General features: G+C 36.7%; 1 protein-coding gene across 10 annotated transcripts in view; it reads left to right on the plus strand.

Moving 5' to 3' along the window:
* The window catches only part of NRG1 (neuregulin 1), a 1,068,557-nt gene that overhangs the window by 1,020,395 nt on the left and 24,539 nt on the right, over nt 1-23,623 (plus strand). For 5 of the 10 annotated variants that reach the window (XM_066380299.1, XM_066380301.1, XM_066380295.1 and 2 more), the window contains 2 exons: nt 9,377-9,506; nt 22,961-23,019. In XM_066380299.1, coding sequence (XP_066236396.1) covers nt 9,377-9,506; nt 22,961-23,019 — 189 coding nt within the window. Of the gene's footprint in view, nt 1-9,376; nt 9,507-22,280; nt 22,349-22,960; nt 23,372-23,623 lie in introns of those variants that run through there. The other 5 variants (XM_066380300.1, XM_066380296.1, XM_066380303.1 and 2 more) reach the window with 2 other exon arrangements.

Genomic DNA, 23,623 nt, shown 5'->3' on the forward strand with positions numbered 1-23,623 from the left:
GGTTTCTTGGTAGATATTACTGGTATCCCATCATATCATCTTCTACTTATTTCCTACAGTTTTGTCATTTTTCATTCCTGTCTATTGCATTGGTTAGAGCAATGTTACATAATAGCATCGGTAGTCAACATCCTTGGCTTTTTGTTGACAATAATCGAAATCCCTGTGTTAAGTATGATTTAAGTTGTTGGCTAAAAGCCAGTATGTATTTAAATAATAGACTCATTATAGTTTTAGATTATAAAGACATGTTTTGAAAAGCCTGAGATTTATAGTTTTTGCATTTTATTTTAAACATATATAAACAAATATTTAAACATGTACATGGATAATATACATTTAAACATACATATCAAGTGTATGAAAGTACAAAGAACAGTATATAATGAGTCTCCGTGTAGCCATCATCCAATTCAGCAAATATCAGTTTGTGTCATCTTTTTTGTGTGTATGTGTGTGACAGAGACAGAGAGAGCAACAGATAGGGACAGACAGACAGGAAAGGAGAGAGATGAGAAAAATCAATTCTTTGTTGCATCACCTTAGTTGTTCATTGATTGCTTTCTCATATGTGCCTTGACCCAGGGGGCTACAACAGAGTGAGTGACCCCTTGCTCAAGCCAGCAACCTTGTGCTCAAGCCAGTGGCCTTGGGCTCAAACCAGCAACCATGGGCTTCAAGCCAATGACCTTTGGGCTCAAATCAGTGACCATCAGGTCATGTCTATGATCTCACGCTCAAGCCAGTGACCCCACGCGCAAGCTGGATGAGACTGCACTCAAGCTGACGACCTTGGGGTTTCAAACCTGGGTCCTCTGCATCCCAGTCCAATGCTCTATCCACCATGCCACCACCTGATCAAGCAGTTTTGTGTCATCTTGATCCCCCTCACTTCCCTTCCCTCTTACTATTTTGAAGCAAATCCCAGCCATCTTATCATTTAGTATATAAATATTTTAGTACATCGCTCTAAATGATAATGACCATATTCAAACATAACCATGATATATTTGACACACAAGAAAATGAATGATAACCCCTTTGTAATATTAATTATCTAATCAGTGATCAGATGTCAATCTCTTATAAGTAACATACATTTCTAACTTTTTAAATCAGAATCCAAGTAAATTTTACCCATTTTTATTGGTATATATGTCTTATAATTCTCTTTTAAATGTCTGTATTTTGGACTTTTTAAAAAATTTCACCCTGCTGGTATTTCTCTAACTCTAGCACCCTCTTGCTCGCTCTCTCTCTCTCTCCATATATAAAATTATATATGTATTTATTTAAAGTAACTATATTATTTGCACTGTAGAGTTCTTCATAGTCTGGGGGGTTTTTGCAATTAAATCCCAAGGAATCTTTTAATATGTTCCTCTAACCTATGTACTTCCTGTAAATTAGTAGTGGTATCTGGATATTTAATTAAATTCAGGTTTGATTTTAGGGATATTTGATAGATGGTTTTATAAAAATTAATATGTAATCTCATCAAATGTTGATTTGATATCTATTAAAATGACCATATGGCTGTTATTCTTTGCTATGCCACACTTCTCTAAATTTGTTAAATATGATTTTACCTCACAGTTTTTATATTTTGACCTTTCATCTACTTCCATTTTTAAATGTATTGTAGTTGATGAATGAATTAACCTATTTCATTAAATGTCACATGGTAATTTTAGCAGCTCACTGAATATCTGAATCTTTGATCAGTCCTGTTTGATTTGTTTTGCTGGGTTTTCAAAATAATTGACTGATTTGAAAAGTGACAGATGAACGTTTTCTATATTGACATGACCTTCTCCCAACATAGTTGGTACTGGTGGGAAATGAAGATTCCAGTAAAAACGTGTGCCTCTCACCTTTAACAAGGTGAGGAGGAGATCTAGAAATATACTGCTCACAAAAATTAAGGGATATTTCAAAATGAATTTGAAGCAATAAAAAAACGTGATTTTTTAAATTAAACAAGAACATCAGAAACGCAAACAAAAAGTCAAAGAAAGTTGTTTGATTACGCAAATGAGATGCAAAATAAACTTTTATTTTATTGGTAAAAATGCACTATACAAAAGGCTGAAAGTACTGGAGTATCTGCACGTTCCCTGATCCCCTAATTTTTGTGAGCAGTGTATATCAAATTAAGTCAGTCAAATGGGCGGCTAATATTTGCTTTGCAGACTAGATGAAGTTTAATCTTTTAGAATAGCTATTAATGGGAAAAGATTCAAGGGACAGCTTGAAAGTTTATTGAGTTCCAGCTATGGAAATTTTATACTCATATAAAACTGTCAGTGATTAGTAGAAAATATACAGCAGTGCTTTATTTCTGAAGTTTGGCTTTTTGGATTGTTAACTTCGTAAGGAAGAAGATGTAGCTTTCTTATAACTTTACCCAGTGAATGAACCACTGTGGGAAAAGACTCTTCCTCTTCTTCAGAAAAGCTGTGACATCCTACAAGGCATTTATGTCACCCAGATGTTTCTCTAAGAAGCAGTAGATTGTAGTTGTTACACTGGGTCATGAGTGAAATGTGCTGTCAGAAAAAAAGAAAGAAAGAAAATGAATAGCAACTTATATGTTTAACAAATAACCTCCCTTGATCATTTTATTTTTCTAAGGATAATGCTATCTAATGACACCATATCATTTGCTTAACAACTGGGAACTTAGAATCTGCTTTCTGTTAAGCTACTAATGAGATCAGTATTATAGCAAAAAAAATGTAATTTTGTTTCATGAGGAGAAATACCCGAAGGTCACTTTTCATTCTGCTGAAGAAGGAAGAAGGAACCATAGGGTCTGCTGAGAGAGCTTGCGTGTAAGAGGGAGAGGGACCTAACGGCAATCTCGTTAACCTGCTTCAGCCCCTCTCTGCTTTTAACAAAACAAAAAACGAGCATTTCCTAATTTACTTGTGTGACCTTGGGCAGCCTTTCCCTGTGCCTGTTTGGGAAATCTGAGCTAGAGGTATTTTATTAAGGACCATAGAATTATCCTTTTGAGACTATTTGTATCTTCTATTTTAAATATGAGATAAACTGTAAAATACATTAAGGTTCTTTCTGATCCACCATGCTATGTGTGTTTTAATGATTCCAAGACCCAACCAAATTCATTGTTCAATCTAGTCAATCTTCACTGGCTTTTGGCATCAACTTATTCTTTGAAGCAACTCCCATCTCATAGGTAGTCTACAAACCTCTAAGCACTTCCACCTTTGTTCCCCAGGGTGAGACCTCCTACTTCTCCTTTAGAAAGTTCTGGTTCCATTTATGGTCTCACAATGGCTCATCTCTGGCTTCTCTTTCTGTTTCTTTAGCAGAGTTCAATAGAGGAGAGGCCAAGGAGATGATATGCTACTTTAAACCACAAACTTGGCTCTGAGAACCTCCCAGTCAGTGCAGGTGTTTGGTATCCCACTCCTGTCCTTTCTGCCTTTTCAATAATTTATTTGCTATTCAGCATGGGATTGAATTACTCAGAAAAAAAAAAAAACAGTGCCAACCCAGAATGACAGTGCTTCCATAGTTGAGTCTGGCTCTGGACTTTTCTTTTGGAAAACCAATGTCATTTGCTTGGCGTCTGTAGACACTGCGTTAGGCAGCACAGAGTTTATGCTCGGCTTCTGCTCTGAGGTTCATTTTCAGGAGCCACATAAGCACTTTTTTTCCCAGTAGGAGTTCAGAGCTTCTGGTATGTAACTGCAGAGGAGCTGTATTCTGGGCAAAAATAGTAATTTCAGATTTTATTTTTATACCGGGAGATCAAAGAGCAAGAAAGCATGCAGATTTCTAAATTTATAGCCATTGAAGATATTGCAGGTAAGGCTAAAAACAAAACAAACCAAACCAACCTGTAATGTTATAGTGATTGACGCTTTCGTATTGCAATATGACAATTATTAAAATTAGTATATTTCATTGAGAAAGCTGCATAGGTATTTAGTTTAATTATCTGCAAGGAAATTGTTAAGAATTAGTTGTCCTAAGAGCTGCTAGAAAAGACTCATTCACTGAAGGAAGACAGGATCTAAGGATTGTTCCTTGGGTTAAACTCTGTACATTCATGCTAATTCCTGCTAATTGTCAAAGAAGAATAGACTGACTTCTTATCAGCAATTTGCATTTGTGTAATGGCTGTGTTCTGTTGCTACTGTCTACTTCACTGATAAGGAAAACACCACTTAAAATTAAGCAAGAAAGTAAGCCATCCTTTCCAGCTGTTTTTGTTGTTTTTTAGCCTGCTTAGAGCAGAAAAAGCCTGGCATTCTATAGGAAACACTGTGCGATTCCATGGGAAAATATTTAGTAGTAGAACAGAGACCACTTAATTAACTCCTCAAAATTGTATTCCCTATATTTTGAAAAGTGTGTAATAGGATATGATTTCTACAATGTTAAGTTATGCTGTGGAATGTCATAGTTTTAAAAAAAATGTTTTATAGTTTCTGAACTGTTAAAATAACACACAGTATTCTAAGTGGACTTAATTCATGAAACTTGGAAGTTCAGTCAGAAATATTAAAGAATTGTGTGGATCTTGAAAGTTGAAAACAATTACACATTTAAGACGTTAGTTTTTTTTTTCTTTTATCACTGATTGTTCTTCAGTTTATAGGCAATTTTAGTGGTTGTAAATTATTGACCAGCAATTGTGATGAAGTTAAAATAGAGTAGCTTATTGATATTTACTTACTGCTTTACAATCATGCAGTAGTTACCCTTCCAAACTAGACCATCTCTCCGCATATTTCATAGACCAATAAATTGCTGAGAAATACCATTTAAGGCTTGATTATATACAATTCCAGAGCCTGTGCAGAAGTTATTTTGCTTCTCATTGTTCCCTATTTATACCATTAGTAGTAGCAGCAGTATTTGTGCACAGCGTTGCCACTGAAAAGGTATTTTATCACACTTCACTACAAGCCTGTGGTGCCTCACTTTTACTGCCGGAAAGACAGGCAGTTTAGCTGGGCAGTAGTCACACGCACGGTAATGGTACAACCAGAGCCATTGGAGTTAGCTGGTAAGAGTGCACTCTTACCAGCTAACTCCAATGTTCATTTCACTACCTTTTATCCGTAAAGGTCTCCTTGTAGGGAGAATTGTTCACAGCCTTACAATCTTTAACCTCAGTCACTCTAGTTGTTATCAGTATGCCTCACACTTAATAGGCAATTAATAAAAAATTGAGGAAGGGAGGGAGGTAGGTTAGAAAAAAGGAGGGGGTCCATATTGTGTGGCACAGGATTTTGGGAGTCCAGAAATGGTGACCATGAATTGCCAAAAGAGACCAAATCAAGAGTGAGACACTCCAAAGTGAATTCTCTAGGAACAAGTTACTGCTTTATTTACACTTTCTTCCTCAGAATGTAGTTACGAGCATCTAAGGGAAGTGTGTCCTTGTAAGTGGCAAATATGAAGGGACTGAAGTTTTCTTTTGCAGTGTCCCTAATTGTTGTTCATTTAGCACTTCTTAGAAGATGACAGACTCCCAAATTAGGACAGACTAGTCACGAAGCAGAGAGAGGCAAGGTTTATCAAAAACTGAACGAGTGAGATCTTTTTCACATAATCTCAGGAAGAACTATGAGGGTCATCTTTTAGATACTGAAACACATTCTACCTGCAAAAGCTTTAGCTTTACCTCTCATGAACTCCTCTCAAAGCTCCCAGAAAGAATGATGCTTCCACAGGTTGGTTTAAGAAGCCGTTTTGCCTGTATCGTTAATTTCGGGCAGGATTACCAAATAGACAGACTTCGCAATACTGCCTGTGTAAGCCAAAGAGAAAACATATCACTGCAAAATTGATGGCCCTGCTTAGGACAGAATGTACTCTTCATTCAATTAAGGAGAATAAAAGAAACCTGGCAAAAACCTGAAGGGTGCACATATCACCATGTCCATCCAGTTCTTACAGCTACAACTTATTCCTGTCTCCGTCTTTTGGTTCAGAACAGCTGTACCCAGTCAGTTTACCCTTTGCTTCATCTGGGAGTTTGCTGTTGCTTTACAACTTCACGATCACTTTTGTTCTCACAGCTATTAACAGATTAAAGGGCCAAGTACAATAGTTTATGACCATATGAGATAGTTGGTACTTCATCGTCTGCAAGAATTATTTTCCTATCAAATAGCCACTGCTAGTTTCAAATAATGACCTAAGAATTGTTCAAATTAACGTGTCATAACTTGGAGCTACAGAGCATTAAAAGCATAATCATTTTAGGGGAATATGGTTTTAAAGGACTAAAAAGTGGGAATTGGTTGTAGTATTAACACACATTTATTAATCATGCTTATGTGATAACACAAGATCAGAAAGTGCAAAGAACAGGTATGATGCATCTCTGTCATATCACTGCTAATCTTTATTGTTAGTTTGCAATTTATATGCAGTGTCTGCTTTTGGAGGGAATGTTGGTTTTGTTATTTTTAGCAAAAGACTCAGGATTTGTTCTGAAAGGGCCCAATGCAGTGTTTGCTGTGCAGTGTGGGTGAGGGGTAATCCTTAGGAACCTGTCAGGGATTCAGGGACCATTGGGATCCACCAGAGGCTCAGAGTTCCTCTGCAGGGGTGTGAGTGCTGACAGCACACTGCAGGTGGTCCCTTCTGCATGGTCACCTGGGACAGCAGGGATACCCTGCCCAATTTGTCATCCCATAGAATCCTGTCAGCAGTTGAAAGTTGTAAGCACAAAGCCTTCCACATTGAAGGCAAACTTGCTCCTAATATTTTTTAAAAGCAATTGCGATGGATGAAAATATTAGCACGCAGCACCTACGTACACAGTTTTTCACGTACAAATATAATATTGTGTTCAATTATATGTTATATGAAGTATAGAGATGCTGTCTATAATTTTACAGACCCAAGGTTGCTAAGTACATTCCCCTCCTCCTGATAAAGACGGTGGGATACAGCTGATGATGGAGGATAACATCGTCTCTCCTCACTCTCCCTGCTGCCTTTCGTTCGGTTTATAGACTTGTGAGGATACCTTGAAATACATTTTGAAAAGGACTTTTTGTTGCAATAATAATAATAATAATAATAATAATAATAAATTGAACCATTTTATTTGTAATTGAAATTTTTTTATTTATTGAATTTGTTGTAGTGACATTGGTAAATAAAACTATATAGGTTTCAGGTGTGCAACTCTATAAGACATCATCTGTATATTGCATTGTATGTTCACCACGCTAAGTCAAGTTTAACCATTTCTTAATTATCCATAGTAATAACTAAAGAATAGCAGGAATCTTTGAAATCCCCAAATTTCCATTATTAAGCTTTTACTTGATTAATAAAGACCTTCCATATTTGCCCAGGAGTAATACCTGCTATTATTCATTGAAAGCCAATTTTGTGCCAATTTTTTTACCTAGATTATTTGTAATCTCTAGAAAAATCCTGTGAAGAGTGCTATTACCCTTGTTTTCTGAATGGGAAAATTGAGCATCTGGGTGATTAAATGACTTGCTCAAGGACACCAAACTAGTTGGAGGTGGGATTGGAGCCAGATCTGTCTCCAAAGTACAAGTCGTTTCAGCTGTCCTTTGCTGTTACTCCTAAAAGCCATGTTTTGGAGCAGTGAAATGCTCCAAAAACATGCCTACTTTTAAAATGTGGGAACAAGAGACAAGAAAGGCCTTCGAGTGATTCAGAAACAGGATAAGCAGATATTGAGCATTTCCATCAGGTAGAGTAAAATTCAAGCAGGTTTAAAGGAGAAATATGGTTAAAAGTCAAAACAAAAAGAGGACTTGTGAAGGAAATGAGAAAGGAAAGCATGCTTGAACAAGTGGTGGCACAGTGGATAGAGCATCGACCTGGGACGCTGCAGTCCCGTATTTGAAACCCTGAGGTTGTCAGCTTGAGTGTGGGATCATAGACATGACCACGTGGTCAATGTCTTAAGTCCAAAGATTGCTGGCTTGAAGCTTAAGGTCTCTGGCTTGAGCCCAAGGTCACTGGCTTGAAGCTCAAGGTTTCTGGCTTGAGCAAGGGATAACTGGCTTGGTTGGAGCCCCCTGGGCAAGGCACATATGAGAAGCAATCAGTGAACTAAAGTGCTTCTGTCTGTCTGTCTCTTTCTCTTGCTGTTGCTCTTTGTGTGTGTCTATGTCTCTCTCTCGCATAAAAAACGGCAAAAGAATATGGAAAACTAATACAAGACAGGTTAAATAAAAGTAAATGGGCATCTGATTATCATATGCAAATAACAAAATAAAAATAAGGAAGACAAGGATTAAAAATCACAAAGAATGATCAGTAGATAAGAAAATAATTTTGTCTAAAGATGCACTTTTTTTCTGAGAGAATAAATAGAATCTCCACTGGCTTAACATACTGGTTTTGCTTGTTGTCCTGATAATATGGGTGACAAACATGGTGAAAATTAAACTGTTCTTTTGTTGAGACTGGCGTTGCCTGTGGTGTTCCCAGTGATGTGGGGAGTTCTGATGCTAAATGCCCTTATAGCCTCAGGACTGTGAGCTTTGGCTTCATCTAATCCATGCACCTAATGGTGAAGGCATCATTTTCAGCTCCATATTCAGATAATTGTGAAGTTTGATAAGTGAATATCAAGCTTATTACATGAAGATATTATAAAACAAAATTAAGACTAATTTCTATTCCTGATTCAAAATGGGTGAATATTTTAGTGCTTACTCTATATTTTTTAGCAATAGTAGACTGTATTTCTATTTCCTCAAAAGTATGATGGCAATTGGACATTTCAAAAATTTTTTCTGAGTAGAAATTAGAACAGAATGGAAATTTTAAGAAGAATGGCTCCTGATCTATATGATAATATATATATTCAATTAATATATAAATTTTCATTAGGAACAAGTAAGCCACCCTATATTTCTTTGCTATATGTTGTATCTAAAAATATCACTATACATATAAAAGATAATTTCAAAATAAATAGTTTTATCAATTAATTGCTATTAAAAATTGATATCCAAATTAAGTTGCACTGACATGAGTTTGTATCATTAGATTGGAGCCTTTCTGGAAAAGCTAACTTACTTAATGACACTGCTCTTCTCTTTTTCAACTTCTTTAGAAGATAAAATACTGGTTATAAAACATGTTGAGCCCCTTTTCCTATTTTTATTATTACAGTAATTAATTATAACTATCCTTTTATAATTTTATCCTATTTCATTACACTCAGCAACTACTTCACTTGTTTGTTGTTGTTTATGAAACCTGAAGGTTTAGTGGAGTTTGTCTTACCTTCTGTGGGCTTTTCCTTTTAAGAGAATTTAAGAATAGAAGCTACCTAGAAAGGGGGAAGAGAGATCTAAATCTTTACCCTTCTTTTTCTCTAATCCAGCTACATCTACATCTACGACCGGGACAAGCCATCTTGTGAAATGTGCAGAGAAGGAGAAAACTTTCTGTGTGAATGGAGGCGAGTGCTTCATGGTGAAAGACCTTTCAAACCCGTCAAGATACCTGTGCAAGTAAGAAAAGAAATTCTCTGTGTGCCTTGTGTCCATAACAGCTTCTTTCAGATGGCTCCATGTCTCATGATGCATTATTGCTTCTTTTTCCAATTTTGTTGCATCCTGTTGAATAATGCTTTTTATTTGTAGAGTGTTTTGAAAAGTCCACACCATTTGTCATCTCTGCTATATCCAGAATTGGTTTCTTTTTTTGCTGTTTATAATTTTTTTTTGCCTTCATATTTATAAAGTTGCTTTCTTTATGGTGTTGATCATTGTTACCTAGAAGAGTTGTGCAAATACCATAGAGGCCTACAATTATTGAAACCTACTTCTCCATCCAGGCTGTGAATTACACTGTAAGATAATGTTCCTTTTTACCCTAGCGATCAACTGCATAACAAATAGACAGCTGAAAGGTACAAAGGAAGGAAGGTTCTTTACGGACACAGCTGTTGCACTTGACATTAACTTATTGTTTCATAACTACTTTTAAAAATAAAATTTAGCTTGATTTCACTATCACAAAAGCAAATTGCATGTATTTGGAAATGGATTTAGCATTCTTATGTGTGTAGCATCCTCGTGTGCTGAAGGCAGGACATTCTTTTATACACTGCAGTTAATGACAGATACATTTAGAACGGCATTCTGTTTTATGACCTGAAGAGGGGGATGCACCATTCAGAATTATCACAGTTATTCTCTCTCTACAGGCAGAATAAAACAGTGATATTTAGAGTGCATTAAATATTTAAGCCTTATAGTTAAAATTAGTAGGTTTCACAAAAAAGCAATTGATTATTGTGCCATGCATTTTAATTCTACTCTTGATATTTAGGCTGCATGTGTACAGGAACCCATATAATTTGATGTGGTAAAACATGATTAATGTCTCACTGAAATGATGACAAAGACACACTTATTTTGTAGTTGACCAATATCTGTGTCCCATGGTTTTAAAATAGCACTGCTTGTCTTATGTGAGAAATATGCCATCATAAACATTGTCTTCTGCCCCAGCACATTAGTTTGTGACTTACATGTTGACACAGAAGACCAGGTTTGTTAGAGCGCTAATAGAGCAATGTGAAATGAGAAAAAAGCACAAGAAATATAATCGAGAAGGCCATTTCAATGTTACATCATGTAACTAGTATATAAATATTTATGTACCAGTTTTAAAAGCATTTTATTGTTTATAAGTAATAAAGTGCATCTTAAAAGACATTTTAAAATCGTAACACCAAACCAAATGCCATTTCGTAAGAACTGTTACACTGCTTCCTGTGCTGGCCTAGACATGGGCTGTCTGTAGAGTGTCTCATGGGAGCTCCTGAAGAAGTATCTCCCAGAACCTGATTTTTGCCCTCAAAAGCTATCCTTTCAAAAGAGTAGAAGCGATCGCAGGAAAACGCAAGTTTTTATGGTTATATAACTGATTTTATCAATCACGCAACTTATATAAGTCAATATAATCTGTTGGAGTGAATCACAAGAGTGCTTCTATTACTAAACATCTCTTTGATAGAGATAGGTAAAAGTTATAAGCCAAAATAAAATAAATAGGTCAGTCTTTTCAAACATTTATTCAAGATAAAAGTGAAAGAGTATGTAGGAAAAAATTATTTCTTTCAGGTTTGAATTATTTCACATGACTATCAATGTTTATTGTTTTAAAAGTAACCATAAAGATTCACTTTTTGATTATAAATATATTCAGATCTATATACTTAGAGCAAATAATTAAAATTGGTCAGTTTTTGTCTTTGGTTCTGACAACTTGTGAATACAACACAAACATGGCACCCCTCTATTTGTCATAGTGAATAAGGGCGAACAAATTTTGTGGTTTTCTCAGATCAAAATAGAAAATACCAGAAGCTGAGAATTATAACCTATAATATATGAGGTTCATTCATTAGATGAAGAAACCATGTTATTCTGTCCTAATCTCAGGCATACAGTCTAACTATGTTTTAACAAATGTCCTTGAAAAATATATAGTTCCTTAAATCCTTCTCCTTTTTAAACCAAGTACCCATATTATCTATGTCTCATATTTTTGCTTATTTAGAAAAACATCTGAGACCACTATATTTTCATTATAATAATGAAACATGATCATTTTTCATCATAGCCTCTGCAGAGATTTACAAGCTGAGTGAGTACATGTGATAGTTTCCAAATACCTCCAAGGGACCAGTGCAACCATTTTCCACATATTAACTTCAGCTATTCTGTAGCCCTCCCACGTCCTACACAAAACATGCAATTGCAAAAGTGTTGTTCATTTGTTCCATTTTGGGTTTGTGCCAAGAACTGCAATTTTTTTTTTCACCCACACAGTTTTTCATTAAATTTTAAGCCCAATCTGGAAAAAAAGAAATACTTGCTAAACTTTAAAACACCTTATAGTGAAATGGTTGTTATTGTTCTGATAATTATTAAAGCAGTAAACTGTCAACAAACATGCTGTCTCCCCCAAGCTCATTATCTAGAAGTATGTTATCCTCTAGTTCTCAGAAAATTGGCATCATAATTCTACTTTTAGTTTTTGTAGTCAGAATCTTTCAGAACGCTGTTAAAGCTTATGACTGGATCTTGTTGGGAAGCAAATCTTTCACACTTCTGATTTTGATAAGTCCCCGCCCCTTTTAGCCAATGTCTTTATTGATGCATCAAAGCAAACCAGTACCTTAACGGAAAAATTGGAATATATTTAACACCCAAAACATTTCAGGCCTTTTTTGTTAAACAAAAGTGTGGGTTTTTAAAAAAATAATAATAATAATCCTTTTAGTAAAAAGCATTTGTAGCATTAAAAATAATCACAACTCAGAATTGAAACAAAGGCACATAATAGACCATGTCTGAGGATAATGTATTGTTCATTAGACCATTGAATAGAAGCAGAAAACATGAAAATGTTGCTTTGGCTCATCACAGTCCTGTACGTGAAGTCAGTTCATAGTTTCCATATGGACCATCTGTCTAGAGCAAAACATTGCTGAAGCATGAGCTACATCATTCAAAATCAGCTTTAACCCTGAGTAAAGACATGACTCAGAGACACCGCCGGCAGGGAAGTTTCCAAGTAGTCTCTCTGGTCACCTAATCCACAGTTGTCTTCTTGGGAGTTGAAGTTGAAGACTTTACAGCAAACCTCTTTGGTCTCTCCACATAGCACAAGGTGTTCCCCATGGACTAACCATAAAACAGTTAAACACTCCTCTAAGGATAGGTTTGCTGGTTACTTGGACTTTCCCTGGGGACTGTGTGTGAATTTGAGCAGTAGTTCATATTTTATATATTTCTTAGATATTTTATATTTCTTTCCTTTATGGTAATTTAAAATTTAGCTTGAGGAAATAATAGTTTTTATTCCAGATTACATAAATGAGAAAAGAAACATTTTATCTTTTATCCTTTGATGCCCTATGTAGTCATATGGTTCAAAAAAAAAAAAAAAAAGACAGTTTGAATGTGACATTGTTCAAATTTTCCTCTGCTTCCCCCTTCATTCTTATATAACTGTTTTTCTGAACAGTATTAGTAGAAAATTACTTTGGACTCTGTTGCTGTGATTTTTAAAATCTAAAAATGATTTTACACCAGGCTGCATTTATAAACCCATTATATTGTCCCATTGACAGACGTGGCTTCCCCAGGAGGGGATTAGAGTTTTTACCACCAATTTTGGTGAACAGTCGTGAGCCCTTTCACTTCAAACTCTCTGGACGGTATTTAATTTATAACAGAGTTAATATGTTCTCCAAATTTCTTCCCAGAAAGTTAGTGAAATTAAATGAATTCATTTCTGCTAAAGTACTTCTAATGCTGGCAAAGCACGATTTTTTTTTCTTATAATAAAAACTAAGTGGTAGTATTACATTGTCTCTGTAGACATTGGAAAAATATATGCACCTGTCTTAACAGACTGTGTTATCATGTTCAATTCCCAGTTCCTCATCTTATTTAACTCTGGCAGCTTTTGCTTGCTTTGGTGGGGCCACCAGCTAGTCTTATAACTTTGCATTTGACAGATCACTTAACAGCACTCATCATTATATCCCTTATAAGCAAAAAACAAAAACAACACACTTGGGAAGACGGGAGGTGCCTTCAAACACAAACTTATAATTTTTAAAGTTAATTTTTATTACATTGTATAGTCTATGTAAGGGCCTATATTGTATTATTGTAGGAAATAGTTATGAAAAATATATAAAGACAGATTAGGTCACAACCAATGTTCTAATAAATTCAACTAAACAAGTGAAAGAGTAATTAACATTTGTTTATAAAACAGCTACATCTATGCTGGGGGCATTTTTGAAAATTCAGAGAAAAAACAAAACACAGTCTCGGTCCCTAGGAACTTAGTCTGTTTAGGAAAATTAAGTAGCTAAAATAAGGACTCAATTAGAGTGAGTATATCCCAAGTGGTACAACACTGATTATTATGGTAATGAGAATTTAAAGGAGGAAAGGAAAAGAATGAAATAAGCTGGAGAAGACTTTATAAACATAGCTATTATTTATGTAGTCATTTTTTTATATAGCGGGCACTGAAGTCGCAGTCATGGTTTCTGTGAGACACGGTGCCACGCATATCTAAACCAGCCGCTCCATTCTGAGAAGCAGAACAAAAACCTCTCTTAGACACTGAGCCAGTCTCTGAGCTCTGGAGGCCAGGCAGAGGACTTCGGACATTGTCATAGCTCACAGGGAGTCACAGTAACTTCTGTAGCAGGAGAGTGACTCCATGACCATAGCAGATGTGAAGGGAAAACAGATTTCTATACAGGCTAGAGATATTTGGGGACAAGGTAAGATGGGGAGAAAAAGTCAAAGACACTAGCTAAGGTTAAAGTTTTATAAAATCCTGGCATAATACTGGTGGTGATGATAATATTTGTAATACTAGCAGCTAGATTAACATACTGAGAAGGGGCCTGACGATTCAAATTCATCAGTGTGTCCTGCAGCCTCATCATCCTGGCTGTAGAAAGAGAAGTTTGGGACAGATGAAAGGGATATATATATATTGAGTTAGAACTTATGGTCCATAAGAGCAGACTGCTAATTATACTCCAACTCCAGCCCTAGAAGAGTTCATTCTTCAGAATGGGTGCGACAGTTGTCTATCAATTTGCCCTGTGATATTTAACGGATCACAAGCATCTGTGACAGAGAGAGGAGCGAGGCCCTGGCTCAGGTCAAGATCATCAACTCCTCAGAAGATTGCGTCTTCTATCTCTTCTGTGCCTCATTTCCCTAGAATCCTGCTATATGCTTCTAGGTTTATATCAACCCATTTTCATTTCCACTCACTAATTGACTAGAGGAAATCCTTTTGTTTTGACAGAAACCAATTTAGGTGTAGTTCTGCCTGAAATCAGGTGCACTGGCTAAGTAGTCTTAATAGATTCACTTCCTTTGTTCTAAAATCAGCAAGAGAGCCCCAGGTATTGACTGAGCTCCTTGTCTGAGGCGAGCCTGAATGAAAGCATGCTGGTCTCTGCCTCATGGAGTCTGTAGGTTATTGAGGGGGAAAATGTATCTCAAGTAATTAATTTAGTTATAGCTCTAGGGGTGTGCTGAGTGCTGTGAAGGATATTTAGGGAGGAAGGGAAGGCAAAATGAGGAACCTCAACTAGTCAGAGTCAGAGACTGAAAAAAATGTGCTTACAGCCCTCACTTTGAGAGGCATGCAGTCTATTTAAAAATGAAATGCACCATTTAAAAAATTTTATATCAAATGATATAAGTAAAATGGGAATATTTATGTGCATCATCAAAAAAAATGCAGCTAGTGGCGTAGACAAAACTGTCAAGTTCTGAATTTACAGAATTTTGTCTCTTGAGACAAGAAAGGGTCTCCTCCAGAGAGGAAGACCCCACCACAAGTTAGCAGCCAATATGTCATTGTGTCACACACGGTGTGGAGATGTATGAGATGCGGATTGATCCCATATCCGATTGGATCGTTTGACCCCACACCTCCAGATGCATCATGTAGAGTAAACAGTGGCAGAGGCTTTCATGTCCAGAAGAGCATTTCAGAACAAGCTGTGCAAACAGAGCTTTGGGAAGGGCACCAAGGTTCAAACAAGGACGGTTAATGCATAAACACGGCCATCCTCATGATTGCAGTTCTCTGTCGTAGACTCTGAAAAACAACGAGAGCCAGGACGGCTTAGGTTTTTCCTCCCTCAGTACTTGCCTCTGAGTCTAGTGTGGCCACTGTCTGTATCCTATTATCGCATGGATTGAAAAATAGTCTCCAGATAGTAGTAAAAAAAAAAAAAAAAGAATGATACATATTAGCTGAACGGTGATGGGGTGGTTCAGAGTTGGATCTGAAGGAAATGTTGTTGGAACATTTTATATTTAATATTTTCTTTAATGATGTTGAAAAAGGCATTCCCTTGAGAAAATAAATGTCTTTTTCAGATGATGTCATAAAAGAAACTAAAACACAAATTAGAAAAGCATATACAAACCTCTAAAAATTTCACTTAAAGATAGATAATAGAATGAGGGTCATCATGGAAAAATGCAGACTAATAGTGACAGTACATTTGGGAAAGAATAATCTACAACACAGATACTCAGCCAGTGAGTGGGTGAGTCCTCACCAGAATGATGAACAGGCCAAGGGGCGAGAAATGTTTGCAATATAATACTCTAGACCAGGGGTAGTCAACAGTTTTATACCTACTGCCCACTTTTGTATCTCTGTTAGTACTAAAATTTTCTAACCGCCCACCGGTTCCATAGTAATGGTGATTTATAAAGTAGGGAAGTAACTTTATAAAATTTATAAAGCAGAGTTACAGCAAGTTAAAGCATATAATAATAATTACTTACCAAGTACTTTATGTCAGATTTTTGCTAAGTTTGGCAGAATAAATCTTTATGAAACAACTTACTATAGTTAAATCTATCTTTTTATTTATACTTTGGTTGCTCTGCTACCACCGACCATGAAAGCTGGAATGCCCATTAGTGGGCAGTAGGGACCAGGTTGACTACCACTGCTCTAGACAAACAGACAGCACTCTTTGAGTGAGTGTATACACAGCCAGCCCCATGATTTGTTCATAGTGAGAGCAAAGGCCTTGAATGTCCAGCACTTACCCCCACTGATGTTCCTCAGTATGTATTTGTTGGCTTTTTCATTTTTTTTCATTTATAGATGTAAATACCAAGTAATTATTTCAGGTGTTTTCCAGTATAACAGTAATACCAAAACTAGTATTGAGGTAGAATGAAAAGACAATTAGAATGCTTCTTTTTCTATACAAGGCATTTAAAATTGTCCAAAGATTTCACTGTAGAGTGATGACTGGAGAGAGGAAATATCAGATGTGGATCTTGTCTCCTTTCCACTTCATCAGAGGAAGACCTGATGAAAATTAATGAAACCAAGAAATAAAGGAAGACAGAGGCTGTCTGAGGACGGTTTATAATTTCAAATACATTTATAATGGTTTATAAAACTAGCAAACTTCAAATAACCAGAAATTTGGGGGGGTGGGGTCTGTAAATATCAGAATATATTTATCATCCCCACCAAATATAAAGGGAAAGAATTTATTCAATTAGAATATAAAAAATACACCTAGCATTAAACAGATAACTTTATGGGTGATTACACAGTAAACATATCAGGATAGTCACAGGCTTTTTATTAAGGACAACTTATATTTCATTGATACTTTGTGGAAGATTTGGATCCTAGACTGTACTTGCTTTACTGAATCCTAAGTAAACTGGTATTTCAGTAACAGGATTTAACTTTGAGGTAGTTAGACATACCATTAAAGAGTTATAAAGGCTTTTCAAATTCCAAACACAACGTTAAAGTTTCCGATATAGGAGAGGAAGTCTGTGAGGAGGGTACTGGGGGCTCCCATAAAAAAGTTATTTAGGAGTCTACAGAGAAGAATCAGTCATAAACTGAAAAAATAAAAGCCAGACTTTCAATATTGACCTGCAGTTGGCAAGTCAATTGACTCTATGAAAATCTCTGATACAGTCTTTTTGGTCACTGCAGTCTGATCTTATCTTAGGGTCAGTTTAACAGACATTTTATGAGAGCCCTTCACAAGCCAGGCATTGTGTTAAACATTAGAGATACAAAATGATCAAAATATGGTCTCTGTCCTCACAAAAAGCTAATCACAATACAGATAGATGAGGGCAGTCAAAGAGATAGGGAAGGGTGAAATACGAGAGCCTGCCGGGATCCTCAACCAGGTGTGGGAGTGGGAGACAGGGAGGTACCGGTCAGGGGTAGTTGGAAGAAGTGACACCCAAGTTCAGACAAACCGAATTTTCATCTCATTGAGAACAAATATAGAGCAAAGATCTTTTATCACATTATGAGCAATTACTAAAATTTTTGAAAAAATTATTTTTCTCTTCTAATCTAATCAATGGAAGAAATGGTATATGTGCATTTTTGAAGCGACAGTAAGGGCTTGATTGTTACTCAGTCAGGTTCTTCTAAGAAATAAAACTTTTGGAATTTGCTCATTCATGCCAATGCATGTTGTTCAAAATCAGATTAAATTTACCATATTCTCATCTCCAAGGAAAGTGATAGATTTCATGCTTAACCTATAATGCTAATATAGAAATAAGTCAAAGCCAGACAGTCCCCTTTTTTCAGTGGTTCTCAACCTGTGGGTTGCGACCCGGTGGGGGTCGAACGACCAAAACACAGGGGTCGTCTAAAGCCATCGGAAATACATATTTTATTATATACCTGTGGGTCGCGACCCCGGCGGGGGTCAAACGACCAAAACACAGGGGTCGCCTAAAGCCATCGGAAAATACATATTTGCCTTATTTTATCAGAAATAATTCCATAGAGTTTATTCAAAGCTCAGAGAGCAGGTGTTTTCATCTGCACATGCTTCTCCACAATTTATACAGTCTGCAGTTTGCTTATGTAGAAACTACCTCAGTTTCTAATTCCTTCCATTGATTTGGCAACAACTCTAGGTGTCCACAAAAGTCACACAGTGACTTTGTTGCTGAACAATTGAATTGCTTGGGAATAGGTTTTGAAATTTGTTTTACCTCCTTGGTTGTCTTAAAAATGTATTCCATCAACAGTATATTTTAGATGTTCTTGAATCCTCCCTGACTGGCAATGTCCTCAGAGGAAATGACATTGGGGTTTTGTACAATGATTCCACATGTTAGGATGAGTTTTAATTCCCAGAACCTTTGTGGTAAAAGAAACCTTTGATAATCACATAGCTAAATGCCTTAATCTTGTCACTGAGGAAAACTGAGGCCCAGTAAAACCCAGTGGGGCTGCTTACATCCAAGCAGCAAAATACAGTGGTTCCAAGACAGAGGACCTTGGACTTCATCTTCCCAGGTCAGGGTCCCTGACACTTTACACTTTAATCTACCTACAAATCCCTTGGGGATCTTGTTAAAATGCAGATTTTTATTCACTAGTTCTGGAGTGAGGCTTGAGATTCTGCCTTTCAAGTAACAAGAACCCAAAAGATGATGGTGCTCTTGGTCCATGGACCATACTTTGAAGAAATAAGACTTTGCACTAAGAAAATTTATCTGAGTGAAGATCAACATTAGTAAAAAGGTAGTTCTGGTTCAGACATAGCTCACATTTCCAGAAAGAATTGACATACTTTAAGATCTAGTGTGACTGTGCCAAGTATTCTATAACATCTTATGTAGAGATAAACCACCATCCTATTATGCTAATTTCCTAGGAAACATTATTTTAGAATTTCATACTAATTAGAAAATTGATTGGGGAAAATTTTTGATCTCCTTTACTTAGTTGTTCTGTGCCCTCTGATCTTAAAACTGTCATTTAAGATGCATAAATGAGTGGCCCTGCCAAGTTGGCTTAGCGGTAGAGCATCAGCCCAGCGTGTGGAAATCCCGGATTTCATCCCCAGTCAGGGCACACAGGAGAAGCACCCATCTGCTTCTCACCATTCCCTCTCTTCTTTGTCTCTATTTCTCTCTTTCCCTCCCGCAGCCAAGGCTCCACTGGAGCAAACTTGGCCTGGGCACTGAGGGCAGCTGCATGGCCTCCACCTTAGGCACTAGAATGACTCAGGCCACAGAGGAGCAACGCCCAGATGGGCAGAGCATCGCCGCCTGGTGGGCATGCTAGATGGATCCTGGTTGGGCACATCGGGGAGTCTTTCTGCCTCCCTGCTTCTAACTTTGGAAAAATCCCCCCAAAAAGGAAAAAAAAAAGATGCATAAATACTTCTTCTCTTAAGGGATTCATGATTCCTCGGCTATTTGTTAATTCATGATCCTTAAATAAGTACATTCCTCACCTCAAATGGTTCTCTCTCTTTCTCTACACACACACACACACACACACACACACACACACACACACACATACACACACACAGAGTATTCATTTATCTTATTCTATATTCTTTGTAGTATAAAAAAGTGGATTATTATGTGATCAATATGAGGATTTTAATTTTTTTCAAGAAGGCAAACAGATAAGATGAAATAATTATTATAGAATATATCTCTATTGTCTATATGGATGTATATTCCTGATTCAGAAACAGATACACAAATAAAACCCCCAAATACATCATAAATTATTTCAGATAAGTACTATGGAAAGTAGGTTTCCATATATTGTTCTTATATATCTGTGAAGATATTCTTATTGAACCATAGAGAATGACATCTTGATGAGAAATGACCCAGCCTCAAAGGTTATAGTTCTTATTTCTGTATTTGTCTCACTCATCTACTTACTGCAGCAAAACTATTCTAACCAAAAATAACCAGTTCATTTAAATAAAAGTGTTTGAAAGAGTTCAAAAGGGCTATTATCAGTCAGTACATGTTGCTGTTTGTTAAGCTCATCAATATTAATGTTAATAATCACTTATAATTTAAGTTTATATAAGTATGCATGGGCTGGAAATTTGGAACTGCCAGTAGTTTATCTTGCAGGCTTTTTTCATAAAACAGGAGAACTGTGTATACCAAATCATAAGATAACATTGTTGGCATTCAATTTGGCTTTAAGAGAATTTTTTAAATCACCGTTATATTAGTAAAAACGAATAGTTTTATTCACAACTCTTTAATGCCAAAAGACAGTGTTTATTTTTATTTACTCTGGAGAAGAAGTGGTTGTTTATAAATTATGAGTATGTGTTATCAGAACAAAATTATGTCAGGTGCTTTGCATGATGGTTATGGTACAGATGAACTATTAGCAATGATCATGACTTTGCGTGTTGAGCATCTGTAAGTATGTTTGCTTCTCAGAATCTTTTGATGGCCTCACTTAGAGCATGATATTGGGTAAAATGAATCTAATCTGAAATGCTGTAGTTACTGAAATAAAAACACAAAAAGAGCAATTGTAAATGACTTCCATTGGTAGACACAATAGCCCCAATATATAACCTTAAGAACAATAGTATATCACGTCTAGAATTTTGATAGGTGAATGTATATGAGGAAAATGTAAATTTTATACAATTTCCAAATAGTTTTAACTTAAAAGCAAAATGACATCAAGACGTTTTAATGTTTAAGTGTTTAAAATGTATTTGTCTTTGATTTGAGATAATTGAATAAAGTAAAATTTGTTCTAATAAAAATCTGCTTTATAGCCCTGGCCAGTTGGCTCAGTGGTAGAGCGTCGGCCTGGTGTGCAGAAGTCCCGGGTTCGATTCCCAGCCAGGGCACACAGGAGGGGTGCCCATCTGCTTCTCCACCCCTTCCCCTCTCCTTCCTCTCTGTCTCTCTCTTCCCCTCCCGCAGCTGAGGCTCCATTGGAGCAAAAGATGGCCCGGACGCTGGGGATGGCTCCTTGACCTCTGCCCCAGGCGCTAGAGTGGCCCTGGTAGCGACAGAGCGACGCCCCAGATGGGCAGAGCATCGCCCCCTGGTGGGTGTGCCGGGTGGATCCCTGTCGGGTGCATGCGGGAGTCTGTCTGACTGCCTCCCCCTTTCCAGCTTCAGAAAAATACAAAAAAAATAATAATAAAAAATAAAAAAAAGCTGCTTTATTTTCCAACAACTAAAATGAGACATAATTTGTAATATTTTTAAAAAACACAGGGAATGCAGTTTTTCTTGTCAGTTAGCATTAGGATGTGAAAGTACTCAACTTATACTGACGTCATTTTGCTTTTAAGGCAAAACTATTTGGAAATTGATGACTTAACTTAATAACTTATAACCTTTGAAATAAGTACAAAATTGAATGTCTATAAAAGTAAAAGCTCAGAATCACTTAAATGATTGAAGAGTATGGATAGAATCACTTAAGCTCTTACCAAAACAGTAGGTTTTCTTTAATTATTTTTCAGTTACAGTCGACATAAGTATTATACTAGTTTCAGGTGTAAACATAGCAGTTAGACATTTATACACCTTACCAAGTGATCACCCGATTAACATAGGAAGAGTCGACGATCAGTGGGGAATAAGGAAACGGCAAAGGGAAAATGACTTAGCTGCCCGGGACTTGCCACCCCTATTCAACTTTTCAACATCACTCTAGTTGAGTTTCAGTTAACTTAACGAAGACTGAAGCAAATAACAACAAAAATATATACGCCACAGTTTTCATGGGACATGGTTTTCTAAATGTTTTCTCTTTCTCTTCTCTTTATGTTGTGCAGTCACCAGGTCATTGGTAGGATCTCAGTATTCCATAGGAGGAAAGTTGCCAGTCTGAAAGTTCACTGTCTTTAGCGTTCCATTGCTTATCCCATGTTTGCCCTCTAGGTGCCAACCTGGATTCACTGGAGCGAGATGTACTGAGAATGTGCCCATGAAAGTCCAAAACCAAGAAAGTATGTTAAAATAATCTGAAATTTGCTTTCTCCCCCAAACTACAGCAACAAGCGCTACCACTTGGTGTTTTTATAGCTCAGTTGTAACTGATTCCTTTGTTCTAATTATGGTTTAATGACTCGAGGCCTGAGCCATTCAATCTGACCTTGTTCAGCTGTCTTTCACCATGGTCCCCAAAGGTTCATAAATTTAAAAGAAGGACCCACCAGGATGGCCAATGGTGCCAGCAACCATAGCAGGCAGGCCAACCAAAAAAAAAAATAAATTTCCTTCTAACATTTTTGACTCAAGTTGTGAAATGGAAAAAACTGAGGTGAAGAAAATGTCAGATATAATTTTAAGTGACTCCTGTTGAAAGAAAGCAGTCACTTAAAATGCTGGGATCTTTCTGTCATACAAACCCAAGGAACTACATTTGGTCCAAACTGTTAACCCTTTGGGAGGAAAAGCCAGAGTCTGAAAGCTGGAATTAGGACAAAGACTCAGTTCCTGAGGGTGAACTCACCAAGTTCGATCAAATGACACTGAAGGAGCTTCTTTCTAGCATATATTCACCTCTTCTCTTTTTCTCTGTTTTTTCTACCATTGTTTTTTTTTGTTTCTTCTCTCAGGTGCCCAAATGAGTTTACTGGTGATCGTTGCCAAAACTACGTAATGGCCAGCTTCTACAGTACGTCCACTCCCTTTCTGTCTCTGCCTGAATAGGAGCATGCTCAGTCGGTGCTGCTTTCTTGTTGCTGCATCTCCCCTCAGATTTCACCTAGAGCTAGATGTGTTTGACCAGGTCTAACATTGACTGCCTCTGCCTGTCGCATGAGACCATTAACCAAAGAGATTGTATTACTTCCTCCGTTCGTGACTAGTTGGCTCTGAGACTCTAATAGGTGTGTGAGGCTCCCGATGTTTCTGAAATTGACATTGAATAATGTGATACGAAATGACAGTCAATATCAAGCAGTGCAATTATAATAAAGGCATTTAAAAGTCTCACTTTTATTGATAAAATAAAGCGTTCCACTGAACAGTCCATCTTCTTTATAAAATGACAACATCCTGAAAAAGATGTTGCTAAGTTGTAACCAATACGCACTTGAAATGATGGTAAGTGAATTTTGGTTTCAGAATGTATTTATTACAAATAAACAAAATAAAAAGAGTTCAGATGTTTTTCTTCATTAACCAGCAGTTTGCATTTAAGTATAAAAAAAGCACTGAGTAGGAAAATTTAAAACAAGCAAACATTTCACAGCAAATGAGATAGCCTGCCTTCTATT

Source organism: Saccopteryx leptura, chromosome 4, assembly GCF_036850995.1.
Source record: "Saccopteryx leptura isolate mSacLep1 chromosome 4, mSacLep1_pri_phased_curated, whole genome shotgun sequence".
Taxonomy (NCBI): domain Eukaryota; kingdom Metazoa; phylum Chordata; class Mammalia; order Chiroptera; family Emballonuridae; genus Saccopteryx; species Saccopteryx leptura.